This window comes from Jaculus jaculus, chromosome 10 (genome assembly GCF_020740685.1).
Source record: "Jaculus jaculus isolate mJacJac1 chromosome 10, mJacJac1.mat.Y.cur, whole genome shotgun sequence".
NCBI classification, from domain to species: domain Eukaryota; kingdom Metazoa; phylum Chordata; class Mammalia; order Rodentia; family Dipodidae; genus Jaculus; species Jaculus jaculus.
The window spans coordinates 26,257,982-26,280,492 of record NC_059111.1 but is presented as its reverse complement, the minus strand read 5'-3'; the positions used below and the strand labels follow the sequence as shown (position 1 = coordinate 26,280,492).

General features: G+C 46.6%; 1 protein-coding gene and 1 long non-coding RNA gene across 2 annotated transcripts in view; both read left to right on the top strand.

Moving 5' to 3' along the window:
* The window catches only part of LOC123464110, a 68,819-nt gene extending 51,126 nt beyond the window's left edge, over positions 1-17,693 (top strand). The window contains exon 3 of the long non-coding RNA XR_006639364.1: positions 16,996-17,693. This is a non-coding gene — a long non-coding RNA (uncharacterized LOC123464110). The remainder of the gene's footprint in view (positions 1-16,995) is intronic.
* A 1,384-nt stretch (positions 17,694-19,077) lies between these two features.
* Positions 19,078-22,511, top strand: part of Rasgrf1 (Ras protein specific guanine nucleotide releasing factor 1) — a 143,468-nt gene continuing 140,034 nt past the window's right edge. The window contains exon 1 of the mRNA XM_004660441.3: positions 19,078-19,423. Within this exon, the coding sequence (XP_004660498.1) occupies positions 19,148-19,423 (276 nt within the window). The 5' untranslated portion in view covers positions 19,078-19,147. The remainder of the gene's footprint in view (positions 19,424-22,511) is intronic.

Sequence of the window (22,511 nt, the reverse complement as noted above, 5' to 3'; positions counted from 1 at the left end):
CCCAGGTCCCACGTTAGCCAGATACACAAGGGGGCGCACGCGTCTGGAGTTCGTTTGCAGAGGCTGGAAGCCCTGGAGCGCCCATTCTCTCTCTCTCTCCCTCTATCTGTCTTTCTCTCTGTGTCTGTCACTCTCAAATAAATTTTAAAAAAATGTTTAAAAAAAAAAAAAGAGGGAGTCAGTGGACTCTACTCACCAGAAAATGGTGTTTGTGTTTCGAGAATGCTTCCATACACGAACTAGAAATTTGACTAAAATTGTGCAAAGCTTTCGTGGCAATGACTACAAGCAGAGGACTATGGGAGTGTTAAGTTCAAAACATGGCCCAACAGCAATATCTGTCATTAATAAATAATAGAGGAGCTGGGGAGAGGGCTCAGCAGTTAAAGGCTTGCAAAGCCTGCCAGCCTTGGTTTGATCTCCCAGTATCCACGTAAAGCATGGCACATGTATATCTGGAGCTCACTTGCAATGGCAAGAGGCCCTGGCACACCCAAACCCATCATTCCTTTCCTTTCTTTCTCTTTCTCTCTCTCTTTCTATGAATAAATAAAATTAAATGTGTAAAAATAAATGCATAAATAGTATGCTGTGATATCCACATGAGAATATTGCTTAAAGACATCTTACTCCACAGTAGCACACCAGCAAACCAGGAAATTGACCACAGTAGGATATATGCATACAGCTCTGCACCAAGTTATCGCATATGGATTTTGGGGTCACTACAGAACCCTTTCACCACTGCACAGTCTCTCTCCTGCTCACCAACCCAATTCCTGAACCATAGCAACCACTACTCTGGTTTCCATCCCTATAGCTTGACATGTTGACAGCATGATATGGAAGGAATCGTGTGGTATTCAGCCTTCTGAGACTGGCTTTGGTTACCCAGAAAAGTGCCTTTGACACTTATCTACATTTTCGCACTGATCCATAGTTTGTTCCTTTGCTAAGTATTATTCCAATATACGGATGTATCACACACAGTTGGCCATTCACCTACTGAAAGATATTTAAGTTGTTTGCAACTTTGGGCTATTGCATGAAAGCTGTTGCTGGCATTTCTGTATAAGAGTATGTGTGGACATAAGTTTTCATTTCTCTGGGATAAACGCCCAGGAGTATGATTTGGGGGGGGGGGTGGTCTTAGAGTAAGCACATGTTTAGCTTTACAAGAAACTGCCAAACTCTCTCACAGAGCAGCTTCACTATGTTACATTTCTACCAGCCATGTAGGAGAAATCCAGTTTCTCCTCATCCTTCACAGCACTTAACATTGGCTTTTTTTTTTAATGGTTCTCTTAGGTATGCCTCCTGGTCTTAATCTGCATTTCCCTAACAGCCAGTGACATTGAACATCTTGTCATACTCTTATTTTGCACCCATAGTTCCTCTTCAGCAAACTGCCTCTTCCTGAGTTTTTCCCAGTATTTAGCTGTATTCTTGTTTTACTGCTGAGTTCTGAGTTATATATATATATATATATATACACATACATTCTAGCTATATGGCTTGCACATATTTTCTCCTGGTGCATGTCTTCTTATCCTCTTAACAGGGTCACTTTTTAAATATTTATTTTTATTTATTTATTACAGACAGAGAGGGGGAGAGAGAGAGAATGGGTGCCCAGAGCCTCCAGCCACTGCAAACGAACTCCAGACACATGTACCACCTTGTGCATCTGGCTTACATGGGACCTGGAGAATCGAACTTGGTTCCTTAGGCTTCGCAGGCAAATGCCTTAATTGCTAAGCCATCTCTCCAACCCCAGGGTCACTTTTAATTCTGAACAGGTCTGATCTACTGATCATCTTTCTGTTACCAAGTGTACTTACTCTTCAACCAATCCTTTATCCTGATGATTTTATCCTATGTTTTATAGCCTACATGTTACTTATATCTAAGATCTACTTGCAGTTGCTTTCCTTGTGCCTATAGTGTGAGCTTAACTCAAGCTTCCTGTGGACTTCTGGTTGCTCCAGCACCTTCATGGAAACAACTGTCATTCCACTGATTTGCTCTGGTACCTTTGTCAAAAATAAGTTGGTCATCTGGATCTATCTCAGGACTCTCTTCGGTTCTACTGAAGTACGGGCCTATCCAAAATACTACACAATGAGGTAATATCTTGAAATCAAATAAGATGACTCCTACCAGTTTGTTTTAATTCCTTCAGCTAGTCTATGTCCTATGTCTTCCTGTACAACTTTTAGAATTATCTCATCCATACTATAAACATGCTATTGCAACTTGGATGAGAAGTATATTAGAACTGTATGAAGACCTAACATCTTAACACTGTTGAAATCTTGGACTCAAAAACACAGTATTTCTCCATTTGTCTAGGTAATTTCTTTTTATTTCTTCAATGGGGTTCTAAAGATTTTGTGCACAAGTCTTTTTAAAGAATTTTTTTGTTCATTTTTACTTATTTATTTGAGAGTTACAGACAGAGAGAGAAAGAGGCAGATAGAGAGAGAGACTGGGCATGCCAGGGCCACCAGCCACTGAAAACGAACTCCAGACATGTGCACTCCCTTGTGCATCTGGCTAACATGGGTCCTGGGGAATCAAGCCTCGAACTGGGGTCCTTAGGCTTCACAGGCACGCTCTTAACTGCTAAGCCATCTCTCCAGCCTTGCATAAGTCTTTTTAAAGTTACTTTGAGCAATTGTAAATGGCACTTACTTTTAATTTTGGTTTATATGTGTTTATTGCTATCATATAAAAATAGAATTGATCAAGGTTGAAGACATGGCTCAACCATTAAGGCGCTTGCCTGCAAAGCCTAAGGACCTGGGTTTCATCCCCCAGTATCCACATAAAGCCAGATGCACAAGGTGGCAGACACATGTATCTGACGCTCATTTGCAGTGGCTAGTGGCCCTGCCACACAAATTCTCTCTCACACACAGATAAATAAATAAAAGATTTTTTAAATAGTATTGATTTTGATATGTTGGTGTTGTGTCTTGCCACTTTGTTGAATTCATCATCCTAGGATTTTATTTTTCTCTGTAGGTTCCTTGGGATTTTTCTGCATAGATTGCTATGTGATCTGAAATTGGGTACAGTTTTATTTCTTCCTTTCTGGTCTGAATACCTTTTTTTTCTTACTTTATGAGCTACTAGGATTTCTAGTACTATGCTAAATCATGTAAAAATATCAATTATATCAAAAATAGGTTGTATCATAATCTTTTCTCGAAAATAGATTAGGAGACACTTCTCACTTCATTTGATAAGATTATTATTACCATGATAACAACATCAGACAGAATACAGTTTAAAAAATGAAAGCTGCAGACCATATGATTCATTAATATAGTTCAAAAAAATCTTTGAAACCTAGGCATGGTGGCTGATACATATAATCCCAGCACTCCAGAGGCTGAGGTAGGAGGATCACCATGAGTCAGAGGACAGCCTGGGATACAGAGTGAGTTCCCAGTCAGCCTGGGATAGAGTGAGGCCCTTCCTTAAAATAAAAACCAAAAATTCATAAAATAATAACAGTAGGATTCAACAAGATGTTCACACTAGTGTTGGGTAGAGTGGTTGTCAACTTTCCTTTCCAAACTTTTGATATTGTTCAATTTGTTCAAACCAAAATTAAAAACACAATGTCATCTGCAATTGCTAAAAATGGTATTTGTTCAATATCAAAAGTTTATCATCCATATTAACAACTGAGCATATTCACAATGTATTAATAGACTAAGAACAAAAATAACTTTCAATGTCAGCTGACACAGAAAAAGCATTTGACAAAATTCAACACTTTATTATTTAATGAAAAAAATCTTCCCAGAAACTAAAAATTTAGTGGAATATTGTCAACTTGATTAAAAAGCACATGTTTTAATTCATATTTAAAAGCAAAGGTCTAGGGAGGGCTGACTAGATGGCTTAGCAGTTAAGGCACTTGCCTGTGAGGCCTAAGGACCCAGATTTGATTCCCCAGTGCCCCCACAGAAGCCAGATACACAAGGTGATACATGCATCTGAAGTTTGTTTGCAGTGGCTAGGCCCTAGAATGTTCTCTCCCTCTCTCACTCACTCTCTCTTTCTCTTCCCTCTCTCTCATGGATAAATAAAATAGTTTTTTAAAGAAATAAAATAAAACAAAACAAAGGTCTGAACACTTTCCACATCAGGCTGAGAATAAGGCAAAAACAAGGACCCAGCATTAGTATTCAGAACTATGTTCTTCTGCATATTTTTCTATTATTCTGTCCCTGTGCTGGAATATGGGGACACATCAGATGGCAATTGAATCAGAAGAGGTAGAAGGTGGAGTAGTTTCCCAAGAAGGAGCTCTGTCCCACCACTGTAGAGCTGAGTGGGAAGGGAAATAACAGACATTCTCTCTATATATAAGCAACCCTATGTCTCAGTTCCCAAGCAGAGCCTTGAAAGCTTCTTCCCAACCCAGGAAGGACAGCTCAACAAAAAGAAGCTAGCCTTATGCAGGTCCAGCTGCACAGCTCTTCAGGAATGGGGGAAAGCAGAAACTTCAATCCAAAACCGATGCTGGGAATCAAGCCTCTAAAAGTACCCCCAAGAAAAAGGAAGGACATAACCAGGAGATGTGCAAATCATAACAATGAGACACAATAAAAAGCAAGGCAAGGGCTGGGGAGATGGCTTAGTGGTTAAGGCATTTGCCTGCAAAGCCAAAGGACCCCAGTTTGATTCCCCAGGACCCACATAAGCCAGATGCACAAGGAGACACGTGTGTCTGGAGTTCGCTTGCAGTAGCTATAGGCCCTGGTATGCCCATTCTCTCTCTCCCTCTGTCTGCCTCTTTCTCTCTCTCAAATAAATAAATAAATAAATAAATAAATAAATATTTAAAAGGCAAGGCAACATGACTCTTCCAAAAGATCATAACTGCTTAACGACTTAAATTAGAATGGCAAAATACCAAATGAAGAATTCATAAGTTTACTCCCCCAAAAAAGATCGGCAATCTCAGAAGACTCAAACAAGCATGGATTAATGTAAGGAAACCAATTCAGGACCTGAAGAAAAAGTCAACAACCTAGATGAGATGGTCAGCAAAATGGATAAGAAGGTCAGCAATGTGGGATATATATATTATAAATTTTCAGCAATGCAGGTGAGAAATCCAGTAATGAAAAAGGGATTTTAAAAATAGAAATGTTGGGCAGGGAAGATTGCTCAGTGGGTAAGGTGCTTACCTGCAATGTCTCATGACTCAAGTTTGATTCTCCAGTACCCACATAAAGGCAGCTGCACAAAGTGGTGCATGTGTCTGGAATTAGTTTGCAGTGGTTAGAGGCCCTGGCATGCCCATATTCTCAATATCTCTCTCTCCCCTTGAAAATAAATAAAATATTTTTAAAAGATGGACAGCATTCCTGAAGATCAACACCAGAGGTTATCCTCAGGCCCTTCCACATATGTGCTTATGCACCCTCACACACACACATGAACTTGCACACACATGAAAGAAAAAGAGAGAGAAAGGACATGCCTCCTCCGAACTTTCTGTCTTTCCACAGTTAGAAGCTATTGCCCAGAGCAAGAACACTAGGAGTAGCAAGACCCCAGGATGAGTTGGAGATGTGGCTTAGTAGGAAAACACTTGCCCAGCATACATAAGATCCTGAGTTAGATTCCTCCCAATCACCCACCCACACACTCACAAGAAAACAGAACCAACCAGAAGAACGAAGCCTAGATACCTGATTGGCTCATTGTATGGAAAGACACTCACCCAAATCCTCTGAGTGGTGGTTTGGATACAATGTCCCCCACAGGCTCATGTGTTTTGAATACCCAGTCTCCAGCTGGTGGCGATTTGGATGGTGGAATCTCGCTGGAAGAGGTTTGTCACTTGGGGTGGACCTTGAGGTTTCTCAGTCCAGTCTTTGTGGGTGTTCGCAGCTCAGCTCTCTATTTCTGCCTCCTTCCTACTGATGTGTGATGATGTGAGCCAGCTTCCTGTTCCTGCCACGCTTTCCCTGCCAGGATGATGCGCCCCCCTTGAAACTGTACACTGAATAAGCCCTTTCCTTCCATCAACTGCGCATAGTGGGGAGTTTTGTCTTAACAAGAAGGTCGCTGGAACACTAAATTATTAATAAACAAATGAGCCTTAAGACATGAATGTTTAGATTCATTTGTTACAAACTTCAGTCTGTGCTAAGATCCTGAAGCTGTCTTAGGGGTTTGTCTCCAGGGCACTCAGAGTGTGAAAAAAGCCCTTCTTCCTTCCCCAGGAAGTAGAAGAGTCCTAAGGTTGGGCCGTCCTGAAAGTCACTGGCTAGCTAACACTCTACTTTGAGCAGCTCAAATGCAGTAAGAAACCACTTACTGGTTTTTCTTGTCCCCCCCCACCACCACCACCACGCCTTAAAAAGTTGGAATTATAGGGCTGGAGAGATGGTTTAGCAGTTAAGCGCTTGTCTGTGAAGCCTAAGGACCCCAGTTTGAGGCTCGATTCCCCAGGACCCACGTTAGCCAGATGCACAAGGGGGCGCAGGCATCCTGGAGTTCATTTCCAGTGGCTGGAGGCCCTGGCGAGCACCCATTCTCCCTCTCTCACTCTTTCTCTCTCTCTATCTGTCGCTCTCAAATAAATGAATAATTCTTTTGAAGTTGGAATTATAAAAATTAGTAAATAATAAAAAATTTAAGTTAGAACTATCCTAACAATAATAGGCACTTTAAGAGATTCTAGATTCCACTTCATAAAAACCTCTTCTAAGGAATCAGTGTGAAGACGAGCCCAGCTAGGTCCTTCAATAGATCTTGCCTAACAAGACAAGATCTCTTCTCTAGAATGCTTTAGAGCTCTCCAGAGCTCTTATGGCTAGATGAACACTCCAAATAGCTGAAGATGCACTTGCTCCGGAATTTTTGGCCGAAGGAATTTCTTCAAGGTCTTTGCGTGTCCCTGTCTTATTTCTTTACTACAGTCACTTTTTTTATTTGTAAAAGTACAAAATACAGAGAAGAAAAAAATGAAGAATGTTGACTCTAAATAAGAAACCCCACACATATACCTACCTCTCCTCCCAGTCTCGGAAAATGATTCAAGGGATCAGATCAGCTGGGCCTCGTTCCAATGAAGGGGGTGGCAAATCTTGGAAAGACTTTTCATATTATTCCATGCTTACAAGTCAACCCTGGCCCTCTCTATGGAACAGAATTTGATCCAAAGAGTGAGCCCTGGAGAGGCGAGAGTGGCAGGTAAAACCCCAGGGCCCTGGATGGAGTCCTTACCAACCATGGCTACCTATGGTGTTGAGTATATCACTTTCTCAATCAAAACATAAGAAGGTTGGACTGAATTAGTCCTGAGTTTCCTACCAGCTCTGCATGAGTTAGGGTCCATCAGGAAACAGATGCAACATTCAAATTGGATCATTTGAGAGGAGTATTAATAAAGAGACCATTTACAAGGGTTTGGGCTAGAAGCAGGGAGACCACAGAGGCCAGCACACTGCCCCAAGGTGCATACTACCCCTTGTCCTGAGGAGAAGGGCAGGGACAATGACTGGAACCTAGAGACCTGTGAGAGGAGAGGGGAACTAAATGAAAAGGATATCCCACCTACCTGACTCTTTTCTCTCCATCCCTCTGGGACAATGTGGCTCTCAGGTCAAACCCAACAGAAACCCTTGATCCAGTTCAGATCAGAGACATGGAGCAGGACGGGAAGAGCTCAGGGCAAACCTGGAGCAGCAAGCAAGAGATGCCCAGCACAGCGTGCTGCGTTGCTGCACTGGCTGGTGCCTGTCCTCTGTCAGCGGGGCTCAGGAAGGAATGCACTTTTTGTCTTCATTTGTTATCAATTCTATGCTTGGCTTTCTCATCTAGGATTTCTTCTTCTTTTTTCTCCTAGTCCTGGATAGACCACGTGATATTCAGGGTTCTCTAGAGGAACAGAACAAATAGAAGGAATATATGTCACAGAGGGAGTTTATCAGATGGGCTTACATACACAGGCTGGGGAGTCCAACCATGGCTGGCTGTGGGCTGCCCAGGATGAGCACCTGGTAGCTGCTTGGTCAACTTGGCCCTCGAGGCTGGACGGCTCAACAGTCCCAATGTGACGCCGAAATCCTGGAGGGCTCCTGTATAGCTGCTGGCTTTCAGTCCATGTTGGAAGGCTGCTTTCCCCGGCCCTCCTGACCATACACACCTTCAGCTTCTGCCCCAGCTGCCAGCTCCCCTGAACAAGTCACAATGACAGGTTTGTTCTCGAATGCCATAATTTATTGGCTGAGCTACTGAATATGTGTCAACCTCCATTTCCTATGAACAGAATGTGTGTGCTTCCCCCCTCCAACACATACCCCTACAAATCCCTGGAACAATCACAAAACCAACCAGATATAAAATGCAACAAAAACAGCAGCAAATTTCAAAAGGCAGAAAATAATAACAGACCCACATCTTCTGAGCATAATGCAATAGAACTAGGAATAAGCAAAAGCAAGCAAGAACCACTTGGAAATTCAGAAAGCATTCTGTTAAAAATTGATAACCATCCACCTAAAGAACAAATTAATTTTAGACTGTTTTCCTCTAGTGATAATTGGAAATTTATAAAGCAATCTTATTGGATCTGAAAAAAAACTGTTCTTATAAGATGAATCATAATTTTAGGTGCTACTATGACTTACCCAAGAAATAATGGAAAGTAATTGTGCATTCAAGAAGCAGTAGAAGGTCTGAAGATATGGGTTAACGATTAATGCGCTTGCCTGTAAAGCCAAAGGACCCAGATTCAATTCCCCAGTACCCATGTAAAGCTGTATGCACAAGGTAGCACATTCATTTGGAGTTCATTTGCAGTGGCTAGAGGCCCTGGCATGTCTTTTCTCTCTCTCTCTTTCTCTATCTGACCCCTCTATCTCAAATAAATAAATAAATGAAAAATAAGGATCAGGAGGAAAACAACAATATAAAACTAACGAAAGGAGAGTTTAACAAAGTTATAGGTTATGTTAATGAATGAGACAAGTAGAATTGATAAATAAATTGGAAGTACTAAACTTCTAATAAATGTTTTAAATGTGATTCCAGAAAAAATCTGTATCTTTTCCTTTGGAAATTGATGAAATGAAGATTCTCCATAATAATCTAATTTAAAAATTTTTTATTCATTTTTTATTTATTTATTTGAGAGTGACAGACACAGAGAGAAAGACAGATAGAGGGAGAGAGAGAGAATGGGCGCGCCAGGGCTTCCAGCCTCTGCAAACGAACTCCAGATGCGTGCGCCCCCTTGTGCATCTGGCTAACGTGGGACCTGGGGAACCGAGCCTCGAACCGGGGTCCTTAGGCTTCACAGGCGAGTGCTTAACCGCTAAGCCATCTCTCCAGCCCCATAATAATATAATTTAAACACTTGTAAGACAGTGATTTAAAGGTAAAATCCACACAATAAAAGAGAAAGTGACATGGATGGAGAAAACTAGAAGAATTATAAGAGAATATTTGGTAGTGAGTGTAATAAATTGAAAAATATGGATAAAGGATCTTAGAAATTAAGTTACCAAGATTGACTCAAGAAAAAGACAGGCTATGTACCAGGATGTGATTTACTTCCACAATGAGCTGTGATCAGAGAGACCTACAACAAACAAAACAAACAAGACAGACTCTGTCAGAGCACTTGAGGACCCACCAGAGGTTAATGGTAAGACCCTACTGCTGAAGACACCATACACTGTTGACACGGACCATGGAGAGACCTAGTTGGAATCCGGAAGAGAGCCAGTCCCCAGACAATTACCCATCTAGTGCTGGAAGGCATTACATGAGCTACTGGGAGAAAGTGGCCAACATCTGTCCAAGCAACTCAAAGTCTAAGTAACTGAAAGTCCAAGCAACTCAGAAGCAAACAACCTGACATGATGCTTACTTAGGTGTAATAGTGGCACACAGCCATGGTGGGTAACCAACTGCTCTTGGATTGGCTAACAGATCTGTTCAGTGAAAAGGAACCCACATCTGAAACTGGGAAACAAATCAGAATCATATCCAGACAGTGATTCTGCTTTCCAATATCAAGCTTCCACTAATCTTGAGCTACAAGAGGGTCTACATCCATGAAATTCTCTCTAAACTAACAATGGTTATCCCAGTTAACCTGTGCTGACTTCACTTTCCATTGGAGAATCTGCTTCTCTTTTTCAGACAGGAGCTGGCCCTGAGGGGACAAATGACCCAGCGCACTCCACCCTGACCCCAGCTGAAACCACAGGGGAAATGAGCATCCCCAACAAGGTGGGCCTCTTCAAAAAAGGCGCAGGGAAGAGGGAGAGAACGGTACCAACATGCATTGTTTACATACTAAATATGTCCATATCTAATAAAAATAAACTTAAAAAAAAGAAAAAGAAAAGACAGGCTAAGTCAATGAATAATATGAAAGTCCTCCATGGATAGGTGAGCCTTGTCTGAAAGTTACAACCATGCTTAAGTGTTGAAAAATGCCTAACTGACAAATCCAAACAGATGAACTAAACTTTTAGAAATGAGGCAAATCCAATTCATAGTAGTGGCGTAAAAAAAAAAAAAAGAAGAAGGGAAATAGCTGTTCCTGTTATGCCAACAATGCCCAGGTGTAATGTGTTTACCTGTGATTCCAGTTACTCAGGAAGCTGAGGCTGTATGGTCACAAGTTTGAGGCATGCCTGAATAACCCACCAAGTCCCCATCTCAAAAATAGTTAATTCAAGCTAGGCGTGGTGGCTCACACCTTTAATCCCAGCACTAGGGAGGCAGAGGTAGGAGGATCACCATGAGTTCTAGGTCACCCTGAGACTACATAGTGAATTCCAGGTCAGCCTGGGCCAGAGTGAGACCTTACCTTGAAAAAACAAAACAAAACAAAAGTACTAAGCTTCTAATAAATGTTTTAAATGTGATTCCAGAAAACATATGTATCTTTTCTTTGGAAATTGATGAAATGAAGACATTTGGGAACACTGCAGAAAGAGATGATAAGGCAATAAAAATAAAATCATATGCCTCTGGTAACATAACAGACGGACAGGACAATGAAACAAAATGTATCATCTGGAGATCATCCCAAGTATAGTCGAGCACTTGATGTACAAGAAAGATGATGCTCTACATCAAGATTAAAGTTCCAGGGCTGGTGAGATGGCTCAGCATTTAAAGGTACTTGCTGGCGAAGCCTGCTGGCCCAGGGTTCAATTCCCTAGCCACTCATATAAGCCGGATGCAAAATGTGGCTCATGCAACTGGTATTTGTTTACACTGACAAGAGATTCTGCAGCACACACACACACAAATAAACAAATGTAAAAATTTTAAAACAAGAATAGAGTTTGTCATTCAAGCAGGCATTTGAGACCACTGCTAGTCATTTCAGAATATTAATAATGAAGCCATACTCCAGTCTCACTCAAAAAAATCCAAACAAAGGAAGAAGAGATATTCAGTGGAGGAGGATTGGGGAGAAGGATTATGATCATGGTGCATTGTCTATATTTATGGAAACTGTCAATAAAAAGTTTTTTTTAATTACAAATCAAGTAAACTTGTGAATGGAGAACATGAAGCTAAAAAACAAAAACAAGAAGCAGAAAAGAGAATACTGGCAAATGTTTCTGTCTTAAAAGAGCTGGCACGGGGCTGGAGAGATGGCTTAGCGGTTAAGCGCTTGCCTGTGAAGCCTAAGGACCCCGGTTCGAGGCTCGGTTCCCCAGGTCCCACGTTAGCCAGATGCACAAGGGGGCGCACGCATCTGGAGTTCGTTTGCAGAGGCTGGAAGCCCTGGCGAGCCCATTCGCTCTCTCTCCCTCTATCTGTCTTTCTCTCTGTGTCTGTCGCTCTCAAATAAAAAATTTTTTAAAAAAAATTTAAGGGCTGGAGAGATGGCTTAGCGGTTAAGCGCTTGCCTGTGAAGCCTAAGGACCCCGGTTCGAGGCTCAGTTCCCCAGGTCCCACGTTAGCCAGATGCACAAGGGGGCGCACGCGTCTGGAGTTCGTTTGCAGAGGCTGGAAGCCCTGGCGCGCCCATTCTCTCTCACTCCCTCTATCTGTCTTTCTCTCTCTGTCTGTCACTCTCAAATAAATAAATAAAAAATTTAAAAAAAAAATTTATAAAAAAAGAGTTGGCACAAGAGAAGGGATGCCTTGAGTCAGAAACCATGATGAAAAAAGACTTGTCTGTATTCAAACTTAAATTTTTCAAATATAATCCCTATAAAGACATATGTGAGGTGTAGATCAGGTGACGCAGGACTAAAAGCAAGCACCACAGCAACAGAAGTCAATCAGAATGACAAATACTATCTAGCTGTTCTTATATGAGGTGCTCAGTGACAGAAAGTGGAACGATGTCTGCAAGGGTACAGGAAGAGTGGGTAATGAGGAATTATGTTCAATGGGTACAGAGTTGCAATCTTGTAAGATAAAAGTAATTCTAGAAATGGGTTGTTGTGATGGGTGAACAATTTATGAGTCTACTTAACACCATTGAACTGTTCACCTAAAATGATCAATAAGTAAATGTTAAGTTCTGGGTATTTTATTACAACGCCAAAAAAAAAAGGAAAGCAATGCACTGGAAATTATATGCATTAGGCATGACAGTCAATGGTTACATGTCTAATATATAAAACACAGGTAAATCTACAAGGAAAATATCAACACACCTGCAAGGTTTTAAATACTTAATCTAGGGCTGGAGAGATGGCTTAGTGGTTAAGCGCTTGCCTGTGAAGCGTAAGGACCCTGGTTTGAGGCTCAGTTCCCCAGGACCCACATTAGCCAGATGCCCAAAGGGACACATGCATCTGGAGTTCATTTGCAGTGGCTGGAGGCCCTGGCATGCCCATTCTCTCTCTCTCTCTCTCTCTCTCTCTCTCTCTCTCTCTCTCTCTTTCTCTGTCGCTCTCAAATAAATAAATAAAAATTAATTAATTAAATATTTAATCTAAATAAAAAATTTTTAAGAGAAGGAATGCCATGAGTATAAAAATTTAAGGCTTAGTAAATGAAAACACAAGAGGTGGTGTTACTTTTGCCCTTCAAAATGGGCAAATATTTAAGATAATGGGCAATGTGAATATCTTGATAGCTGGATAGAGAAATTGGCTTTTTGTCATCTTTTGGTGATTAGGGGAAAAGCTCACTGAAAATCAGGCAATGCATACCAGTGGCAAAGATGTACATCTCACTCACCCCAAAACACCACCCTGGGGGACTTGGACTAGATGGGAAGTTGTGTATATACAATGTTGCACATTATGTCTAAGAACTATGAATTGAAACCAACTTAAGTGTACAATCCTAAAAAGAAGAATCAGGTCACTAAATTTGTAGTGACAGAGAAAAAAGTATTCCTACATGCTATTAAAGAAAGAGATTGAGAGTATAAAGGAGCACATACTAAAGAAACCCATTTTGGTAACCACGTTTACATAGAAAACCCCACACTGAAAGCATAAAGCATTGAAGGTATCATCTCTGTTTCCTGTGTTGTCTTAATTTTTTTTTTTTGTACAAAGAGTCTGCATCACATTTGCAAGCAAGCAATTTCTATTAGCTAGAAAGCAACAGTGCAAACCCTGGCGTCCTTGTAGGTGTGTGGGCAAAGCTGACCAATTGAACCCAGAATTGGATTATATTGACGGTCAACTTAACAAGACCTAGCATCATCTGTAGAAATTATTTAGATTAGGTTACGCTTTGGGCATGCCTGCGATTTGGTTAACTGAGGTAAGAAGACTCATCTTAGCTGTGGGCAACACCATTGTAGAGGCTGGGGTCATGGAATAGACATAAAGGACAGAGCCGGCCTAGAGCCAGCATTTGTCACTGCTTCCTGGGTGTGGATGCAATGTCAGTAGCTGCTTCATATTCCTGCAGCCATCCCTTCTCTGACAAGATAGACCCCATGTGACCTCAAAGTATAAACCTTGCCTTCCTGAAGTGGCTTCTGGTCAGGGTGCCAGCAATGAGATAGCACAGCAAGGTTCTGAACTGGGTGGTATCATTCACTAACCATTTCCAAAGGGAGAGACCTGAGCCACCCTCTCCACGCTTCCTCGTCCAGAGACCTCTCAGCCAGGAGGATTGGAACTCACTGAGCCAGTTCCTCTGGATAAGTAGTCATAGCATCTCACCTCAGCTCCCCTCAGGAAGACTGAGCAACCTGGGGGCCTCAGTTTCTCTGTCTGTCCAAAACCCTTATTGGCAGAATGGAATGGATCAGGAAAAGCCCAGATACATTATGAGGCTCCAGTAAATATTCATTCTCCACACTTCCCTAAAGATGAGGGTGAATGTCAAGGCTGGGGACAGTGAACACAATCACGGGGTTGTGGTCACTGCCACCAGCCATGGGTAGAAATTGTATTGTGTCTCCTGGGGTGAGGTGGACAAACACCTATACATTCCAGACAGGACACTGACCACAGGCTAAAGAGACAGTTCTACTCAAGTCTAGCTTGGTGAACCAGTTACTGGGGTTACCCACAGAAGCATGGGTGGCTCAAAGGCAGCTGCATGGCCTTCCTGAACATAAGTGACCACTCACAAAAGCTGCATTCCAGGGGCTTCCTGTCCAACTTGCAGGCAGCTCCACTGAAGAGTCACCTCCCTCCCACTCCACTCCCAAGCAATCGCTTCCTGCTTATGTAACCTTGGGAAGGAGCCTAATGAGTCTTGTAATGTTTGGCACTTCCTGAATCCTTCCAGCCTTCTTCATCCCTCTCGGAAGGAATGCGTCAACTTGGAAGAAGTAGTTCCACGACATATGCCTACCTCCTCTATGGCATCTTCCACTCAGGGGCCAACCTGGGAAATTAAATCTTCTTAGCTGGCTGGAGAGATGGCTTAGCAGTTAAGGCACTTGCCTAGAAAACCTAAAGGACCCAGGATTGACCCCCCCCCCACCAAGTTCAAGTACAGTGGCTGGAGGTCCTAGTGTGCCAACTCTCTCCCTCTCTCACTCTCATAAAAAAATAATAAATAAATAAGGAGACTGGAGAGATGGCTTAGAACTTAAGGCACTTGCCTGCAAAGCCAAAGGACTTAGGTTCGATTGCTTAGGACTCACGTAAGCCAGATGCACAAGGGGGTACACATGTCTAGAGTTCATTTGCAGTGGCTGGACGCCCTAGAACACCCATATTCATTCTCTCTCTCTCTCTCTCTCTCTCTCTCTCTCTCTCTCTTCTCTCTCTGTCTCTTTCTCTCTCTCCCTGCCTATTTATCTCTCTCTCCAATAAATAAATAAAAATAAAAATATTGTTTAAATAAAAATAAAATAAATCTTAGCCAACACCTTGAACTTGATCCTAGGCAAATAACTACAAAGAGGCCAATCACAGGCTGTGCTCAGGTTTCTACCTGTGGACACTGCAGAGAAAGCAATGGCATGCAGGTCAGATGGAAAAATATCCAAGTGTCAGGGGTGCCTCCACCCTCCCCTCTCTGTCATAGAAGCTTGGAGCCCCGGCCAGCCTTCCACATGACCTAACCCACCAAACTCTCTCATAGCTCCAAGATTAGCAAAAGCACGTCCCTCTGCCTCCCCACTGCTGGCCAAGGGAAAGAGAAGCTTGAGTCAGGATTATCTTGGCCAAAAGTTTCACACAGGGATATCCAATCTTTTGGCATTGGGACACAGCATCATCTACAAATGTGTTGGGTCACATTCATAGCTGTTCTGGGAAACATGTGCTTGTGACAGCTACAGATTGGACACATCCGCTGACAGCTCTTTCTTTTAATATTTTAATTTATTTGTTTGCAAGCAGAGGGAGAAAGAAACTGAGACAGACAGGAAGTATGGGCACACCAGGGCCTCCAGCGGCTGTAAATGAACTCTAGACGCATGTACCACTTTGGTGCATCTGGCTTGAATTGGGCACTGGGGAATCAAACCCCAGGTTGTTGGGCTTTGCAGGAAAGTGCCTTATCCACTGAGCCATCTCTCCAACCCTGCTGACAGTTCTTAATCCTGGTTCCTCCCAGAAGCTTCTGAAGTGGGATGTGCAGGTCCAGCCTCAATGGTACTCACTTCTCTTGGCTGGGGTACAGCCTGGACCCACTTTAAAAATATCTCCAGGTGCTTCTCAATCATACCAGAGTTGAAGGTCTCTGAAGTGGGCTCATTCCTTCTCCTGGTTTATACCTTTGATCAGCATCTCTTCCCCGGATCCAGGACAAGGTACCCCACCACCACCACCTGGCTACACTAGGGGCCAGGTAAAGAAGGAACTCCCCATGGCGCTGGGGAGCTGGCTCAGCAGTTAAAGGCACTTGCTCGTAAAGCCTGTTGGCAGGTTTCAAAATTGTCCAACACCCACATAAAGCTGGAAGTAAGGTGGCACATGCATCTCTGAGACCAACTCACCTCTGACCATGGGAAGTGGAGCCAGGAGAACCGAGAGCTTGCTGGGCAGCCTGCCCTCCACGTGCACACCGCGGCATGCGCACCCACACCCACACTCAAATAAATAAATTGTTAAATTATTCTTTAAAAGAAAAAGAACTCCTAGGCTAGCCTAAGTTCCACAAGGCAGGGACTGTTTTTCTTATCACTGTGTCCCCAGGGTCCAGCCAGGACAATGAGTGAGAATGAGTGAATCCCAACTTCTTCCGCCTCCTGAAGGCTAAGTCTTCTAAAGTGAGATCTGCTGGCTAGCCGGCCTGCAACAGCAGCAAACATGTTAGAAATGCAGGCTCCCAGGCCCCGTCTCAGACCCACTGGATGGAAATGTACATGTTAGCGACATTCCTGGGTGATTTATGTGCATGCGCCAGCACTGTGGCCTGTCATCTACCAGAGTATTTCAAACTCGTCACACACTAAAGATGTTTGTGGAAGTGTATTACCCACCAATAAACCTGCGACCCAGGCTCAGAAGTAAGTTGGCCACCCTGAACTCCACGCAGGCCCAGCCTTGGCGCTGGTCAACCGGGGTGACCACTTTCCTGACCTTCTTTCTTGCTTCTTTGTAGGATAAACTCCGACCTCTCTGTGAGACCCAAAACCCAGCTCCATACAGACCTCAGTCTGGTTCAAATTCCACCTCTGCCTACTTTGGCACCTGAACAACCCCCCAGCAAGTCACCTCAGCCCACCATGCTACACATCCCCGCCGCACAGCGGAGCTGGTGAAGGGAAAATCAACGTATCCCAAAGATTTCTGTGACGATAAAATGGCTTAACTGATGTCAAGCACTGCACAGTGCCCCTTCCCTGAGGTTTCCTTGACCTCGGTATCAGGCGTCCTAATAAGACGTCAGATGAAAACAGCAACTGGAGAATTCTGCTTCTGTCAAAGAGGGCAGGCATAGTGACCCACACCCGGAATCCCAGCCAGCACCGGGGAGGCTGAGGCAGGAGGATGAGGACGGGTAGCTCATGCTAGCCTGGGCTACCTAGCAAGATCTTACAAACGAGGCAGAGGAAAAAGAAGTAGGAGAGAAGTAAATGTGCACGGTGGTCCCTGTTGGAAAAATCCAGACTGCATGTGGAGGCTGAAACATGGGCCCCTGTCTTTTCTTTATTTGTAAAGAAGAATGCGCATCACAGAGGAACACAGGCCTCGGTGCCCAGGGACGGGGACAGGGACAGCTCGGCTCCATTCCAGGCCCGTGTGTGTGTGTGTGTGTGTGTGTGTGTGTGTGTGTGTGTGTGTGTGTGTGTGAGAGAGAGAGAGAGAGAGAGAGGGGGGGGGGATGCTGGGGGAAGGACTCTTGCGGATTCAGTGTAGAAAGATGGTGTCCTTCCTCCCGAGGGCTGAGTGGGTCCTGGCTGCAAACCCGCAGGGCCGGGCGGGCACCGCTCCGGGTCTCAGCGAGGCCGCTGCCCTCTGCGGCAGAGAGCGGCGCGCGCTCCCCGCTCCAGCGCCAGGCTGGCCCCGCAGCCCGCGCGCCCTGCCGCCGGTGCAGCATGCGGGCGCTGCTGTGACGTTCTCGGATAAATGCCGTGTAACTGTGTAGGCGAACGGGAGCTAAAAATAAGAACGGAAAATCTATCATTAAGGTATCATTGCGCCAGCGCAGCTATTTGAAGGCTCCCATGGTCCCCGGCGCCTGCGTTTGAAGCCCGCCTTCAGGGCTTCCAGGGGTATTTGCAGAAAACTCCAGGCAGCGGCTCGCCAGCCAGACCTCAGGGCTCAGGGGTGGCGCTGGCAATTGTGGCAATGAAGTGAAATAAACGCTTACCTTCCCCCTCCCTATCTCACACCCCCAACCCCCATCCGTGTGGTCCGCCGGTCGCCGGCCAAACCGCTGGGAAACCCGGCTGGATCCTGAAATGGATGTAACCCGAACGATCAAGCAGCGACTAGCAACATCGCAGTCTCTGTCTCCGATCTCCTTCGCCCGTCCACTTCCCATACACCTTGGATTAGAAAAATAAAAATGCCAGGGAGTGGGTGGGTGGAGGGAAGGCTTGGGAGCAAATGATAACTAGGACTTAACCCTAGGTCTACAGTGCGCCGCGGTGGGGCGCAAAGACTCTAACTCCCTGGACCTCAGATCTGCAGGGCTCCATCGGGGTTAAAGGGAAATGGATCTGATTTTTGGTTTAGAAAACCAAAAGTGGTGGGGGGAGAGCAAGGGGGTGGGGGCAGAGCGGGAAACAGAGGGTGGGGGCGGGGAGGAGGCGCGAAGGTGCAGCCTGCGCGCGGCTCTGCGCCTCGGCGGGGCTGCGTGCGTGGGTCCCCGTCCGCGCTGCCCAAACGGGCTCTTCGAGGGATCGGCGGGCGGGCGCGCGTCACGTGACTCCGCCTGCCCTTCCCCCCCCCCCACATCCCGCCTTCCAGGCCCGCACGTCTCCCTTCCGTCCCCACTTTGCCTGGGGAGGGTCGGGCGGCATCTCCAGGGTCTTCCAGGGGTGGGGGACTGGTGCGGAGCGGAGGCGAGGTTGCAGCGGAGAGCAGCGGTCCATGTAGGTCCGGGAAGCCTCCGCCGGGGCTCTGGATCGCGGAGTGTAGACGCCGTTGTGGGGGGTGGGGGGGCGGGCGGGAGGGAGGGGACGGCGACCGGGAGCGAGCGGCGGAGAGAGAGGCGGCGCGGCGCGCACCGACGAGGGGCAGCTGCCTGCCGGGTGCCGCGCGGGGAAGATGTAAAGCGCGTGGGGTCTAGCTGGCCTCCGAGCACCATGCAGAAGGGGATCCGGCTCAACGATGGCCACGTCGCGTCCCTGGGCTTGCTGGCGCGAAAGGACGGCACGCGCAAGGGCTACCTGAGCAAGCGGAGTTCGGACAACACAAAATGGCAAACCAAGTGGTTCGCGCTGCTGCAGAATCTGCTCTTCTACTTCGAAAGCGACTCGAGCTCTCGGCCCTCGGGGCTCTACCTGCTGGAGGGCTGCGTGTGCGACCGCGCGCCCTCCCCCAAGCCCGCGCTCTCCGCCAAGGAGCCGCTGGAGAAACAGGTGAGGCCGTCTCACCTCCCTGCTCCCCCAACCCCCTCCCCGGCGCGGCCCTCCGGGTTCAAGGCCTCCGACCCTGCATCCGTCACCCAACTTTGGCCCCTTCTACTCTTGGCACCCTGGGCGCCGTCTGCGCCCTCAGACGGGAAGAGATGGCTGGCGCTAGCCTGGAGGGTAACCCTAGGGTGGCAGAGGGGGCAGGGACTGCGGGCTGGGAGGCAGGTAGCAGCTGCCTGCGCCGCCTTTCGCCGGGCGAGTTCGGTTGGAAGGGAACGGATGGGCTGAAAACTTGGAGATGTCAGTGTAAGATGTGGTCCCGAGGACCCGACAGGGGGGGGGATGAATCTCGATCCAGGTCGGACCCAAAATGGTGCCCCTTCCCCCACCCCACCCCCACGCCGGCCCTGCTAGCCTCCAGTTGTCTGTCCCAGACGTGTCATTTGTCGCGTTTAGGCGTTGGAAAGGCCAGACAGGAGTCTCGGTCCCCTGCCACCCTCGGTCAGGGATCGGAGTGCGACGGGTGCTAGCCTCGCCGAGGTGAGGGTTTGCGCGGCCTCAGGGGGTCGTTCCGTGTCACGGAGCGGTGGCGCGCTCCCAACTCGCGCCCGACCCCTACCCCCACCCCGGGGCCAAACCACCAAACCCCCCAGTGCCGAAGACGGCTCTGCTGCGCCGGGGCGGCGGGAGGGAGGGATCCGGGCCAGCGCCGCTGCGGAGCCGCGGGACAAGTGGGAGCTTCTCGCTCCTCCCCCGCCCCCTGCGCTGCCGCGGCCGCTGCAGTCGCCGCCGCTACGGCGCTGCGCTCGCTCTCCCGCTCGCTCGCTCGCTCGCCTTGCCTTTTAGCTGCAAGGCTAAGAGGGCCAGGCCTGGATCTGCTGGGGGCCCTGGGCTGGATGGAAGCATCACCATGCTCTTGGCGTGGAGGGAGGAGGGAAGGACATCTGCAACGTCCGGTGGGAACACTCAGCCGGGGAGAGCGATCTTTAAGCTTGGTCCCTCTCCCAAGGCATCTGGTTCTCCCCCCGCCGCTCGGGGAAGGGAAAGTAAGCGATAGTGGCTACTAAAATGTCACCACTGGGAACGGCCTGACACGCACGGGGCTCAGCTAGCTGTGTATTGCCTGCAATAGGTACACTGAGGCCCAGAGGGAGATAGTGGACTCCAAGTGTCAGAGCAGGAGTCACGGCCACCGCGACGTTCTGAGAAAACAACCAACGGAGAGGTCAAAAGCGTGCAGACCGGTGATGGCGGTGGAACTGGCTGAAATAAATAAAAACCCTCCGTGCAGGTCTCCCTGCTAATCGCCAGGATGGAGATCGGAGCGCAGCCCCACCCCCAGCCTGGCTCATCCTTCCTTGCCCTCCCCAACCCATGGGGTTAATGCTTATTTCTGGGGGAGCTGGGAAGTGTAGGCAGGAATTTGGGGGTAACCAACCAGCGGACCAGCTGGAGGATCCCAGGTGACAAAGAACAGTCGCTCCTGGATGCTTGCAGCCCAAATGGAACTTCCCGGGGCCTGGCTCGCTCGCTTCTCCCAACCACTATACACCGGTATCTCCCAGTGGCTGGTGGTGTCTGCCTGGCTTCCATCCCTCAGCTCCCCATAGCACAACCAGAGCTGAGCTCCTGGGACAGCAGGCGCAGGGACACTAAGTCACTGGAGAGCACAGTGTCTGTTCTCAGGCCCCTGGATGGGAAGGCCCGGCGGGCTTGAGACTGAATCTCAGCCTGGTGGCTTGTTGGCTGTGTGACTTCCGTCACCGTGCAAAAGTTCTCGGAACCTGTTTTGTAATCTGCAAAGTAGTGATGGCACTGACCTTGGGGATTTGAGAATGCTAAATTAAAGTGCCTGTATAAAGGGATGTTCACCATACATTTTAGTGGAATCTAGGTAAATCTTAGCTGAATTTGAATTATAGCCACCTGGGAATACTTAGGTCTAGGTGTTAGAGCTGGAAGGTACCTCAGAGACTGTTACAATCCACCTTCCCATGTTACAAGGCTGAGAAACTGAAGACCACAGAAAGGAAAGAGCTAACCAACTAAGTCTGAAAAAAAAAAAAAAACCTGACTTAGAATTCACCCAATGTCTAAGAATTCTTGAAAAATTAGAATCCACATTGATTGCAAACTGACCAACCCTTGGCTTGGGTATTGATCATGAGGCAGAGGGGTGTGCAGGCCAGTGGACACACACACACACACACACACACACACACACACACACACACACACACACAGGTTCCGAACCACTTCCCTAGAACACGCTGTCACTGGTGCTCACGTGTGTTCCCAAGAGAAGAGGTCCTGGCACAAGAGAGGAGGGCACGTGAGGAGCAGGTGATGGTCCACTGTGGTCCAGCTCCACAAGCTCCTGTTAAGCATCTCCAGCACCATCCCACACACCTACATGCAGGCTCCCTTCACCTCTGCAGTGGGTTTAGCACATGTGGAGACATTAACGTCACACCTTCGACCTGTTCTTGTACAAAAGTTCATAGTCTCCCTCCAAACCTTTGAGTAAAAGCTGTGTCCATGTTTCACTTGGACTCGGGTACACCATGGCCAGTATGATGTTTGGGTCCAGAACATGCCTTGGCTGCATAGGTGCTGGGCATGTGGCCAAACCTGAACTAACAGGCCTGTCAGTTTACCTGGACCAGTTAGAATCTGACAACTTAGTTTTGGGCTAGAGAGATGGGTCAGCAGTTAAGGCACTTGCCTGCAAAGGCAAAGAACTCAGGTTCATTTCCCCAGTACCCACATAAAGCCAGATGCACAAGGTGGCACATGCATCTGTAGTTCATTTGCAGTGGCTAGACGCCCTGGCATGCCCATTCTCTCTCTATCTGACCCCTGTCCACCTCCCCCTCTCTCAAATAATTAAGTAAATAAAATATTTTTTTTTAAAAAAACTTAGTTTTACCAGGGTACCATTTTTATCCAAGTCCAAAATGCAGAGCTCCTGCCATGAAGGGCCAAGGATGGTTCTGGAGGAAAGGAGACCAAGTCTTAGCTGGGAACACCCTGGTGGCAGTATCAGGGTCAGAGATGAAATATATAGTAGATGCACAGGAAATGGTTATTGAGC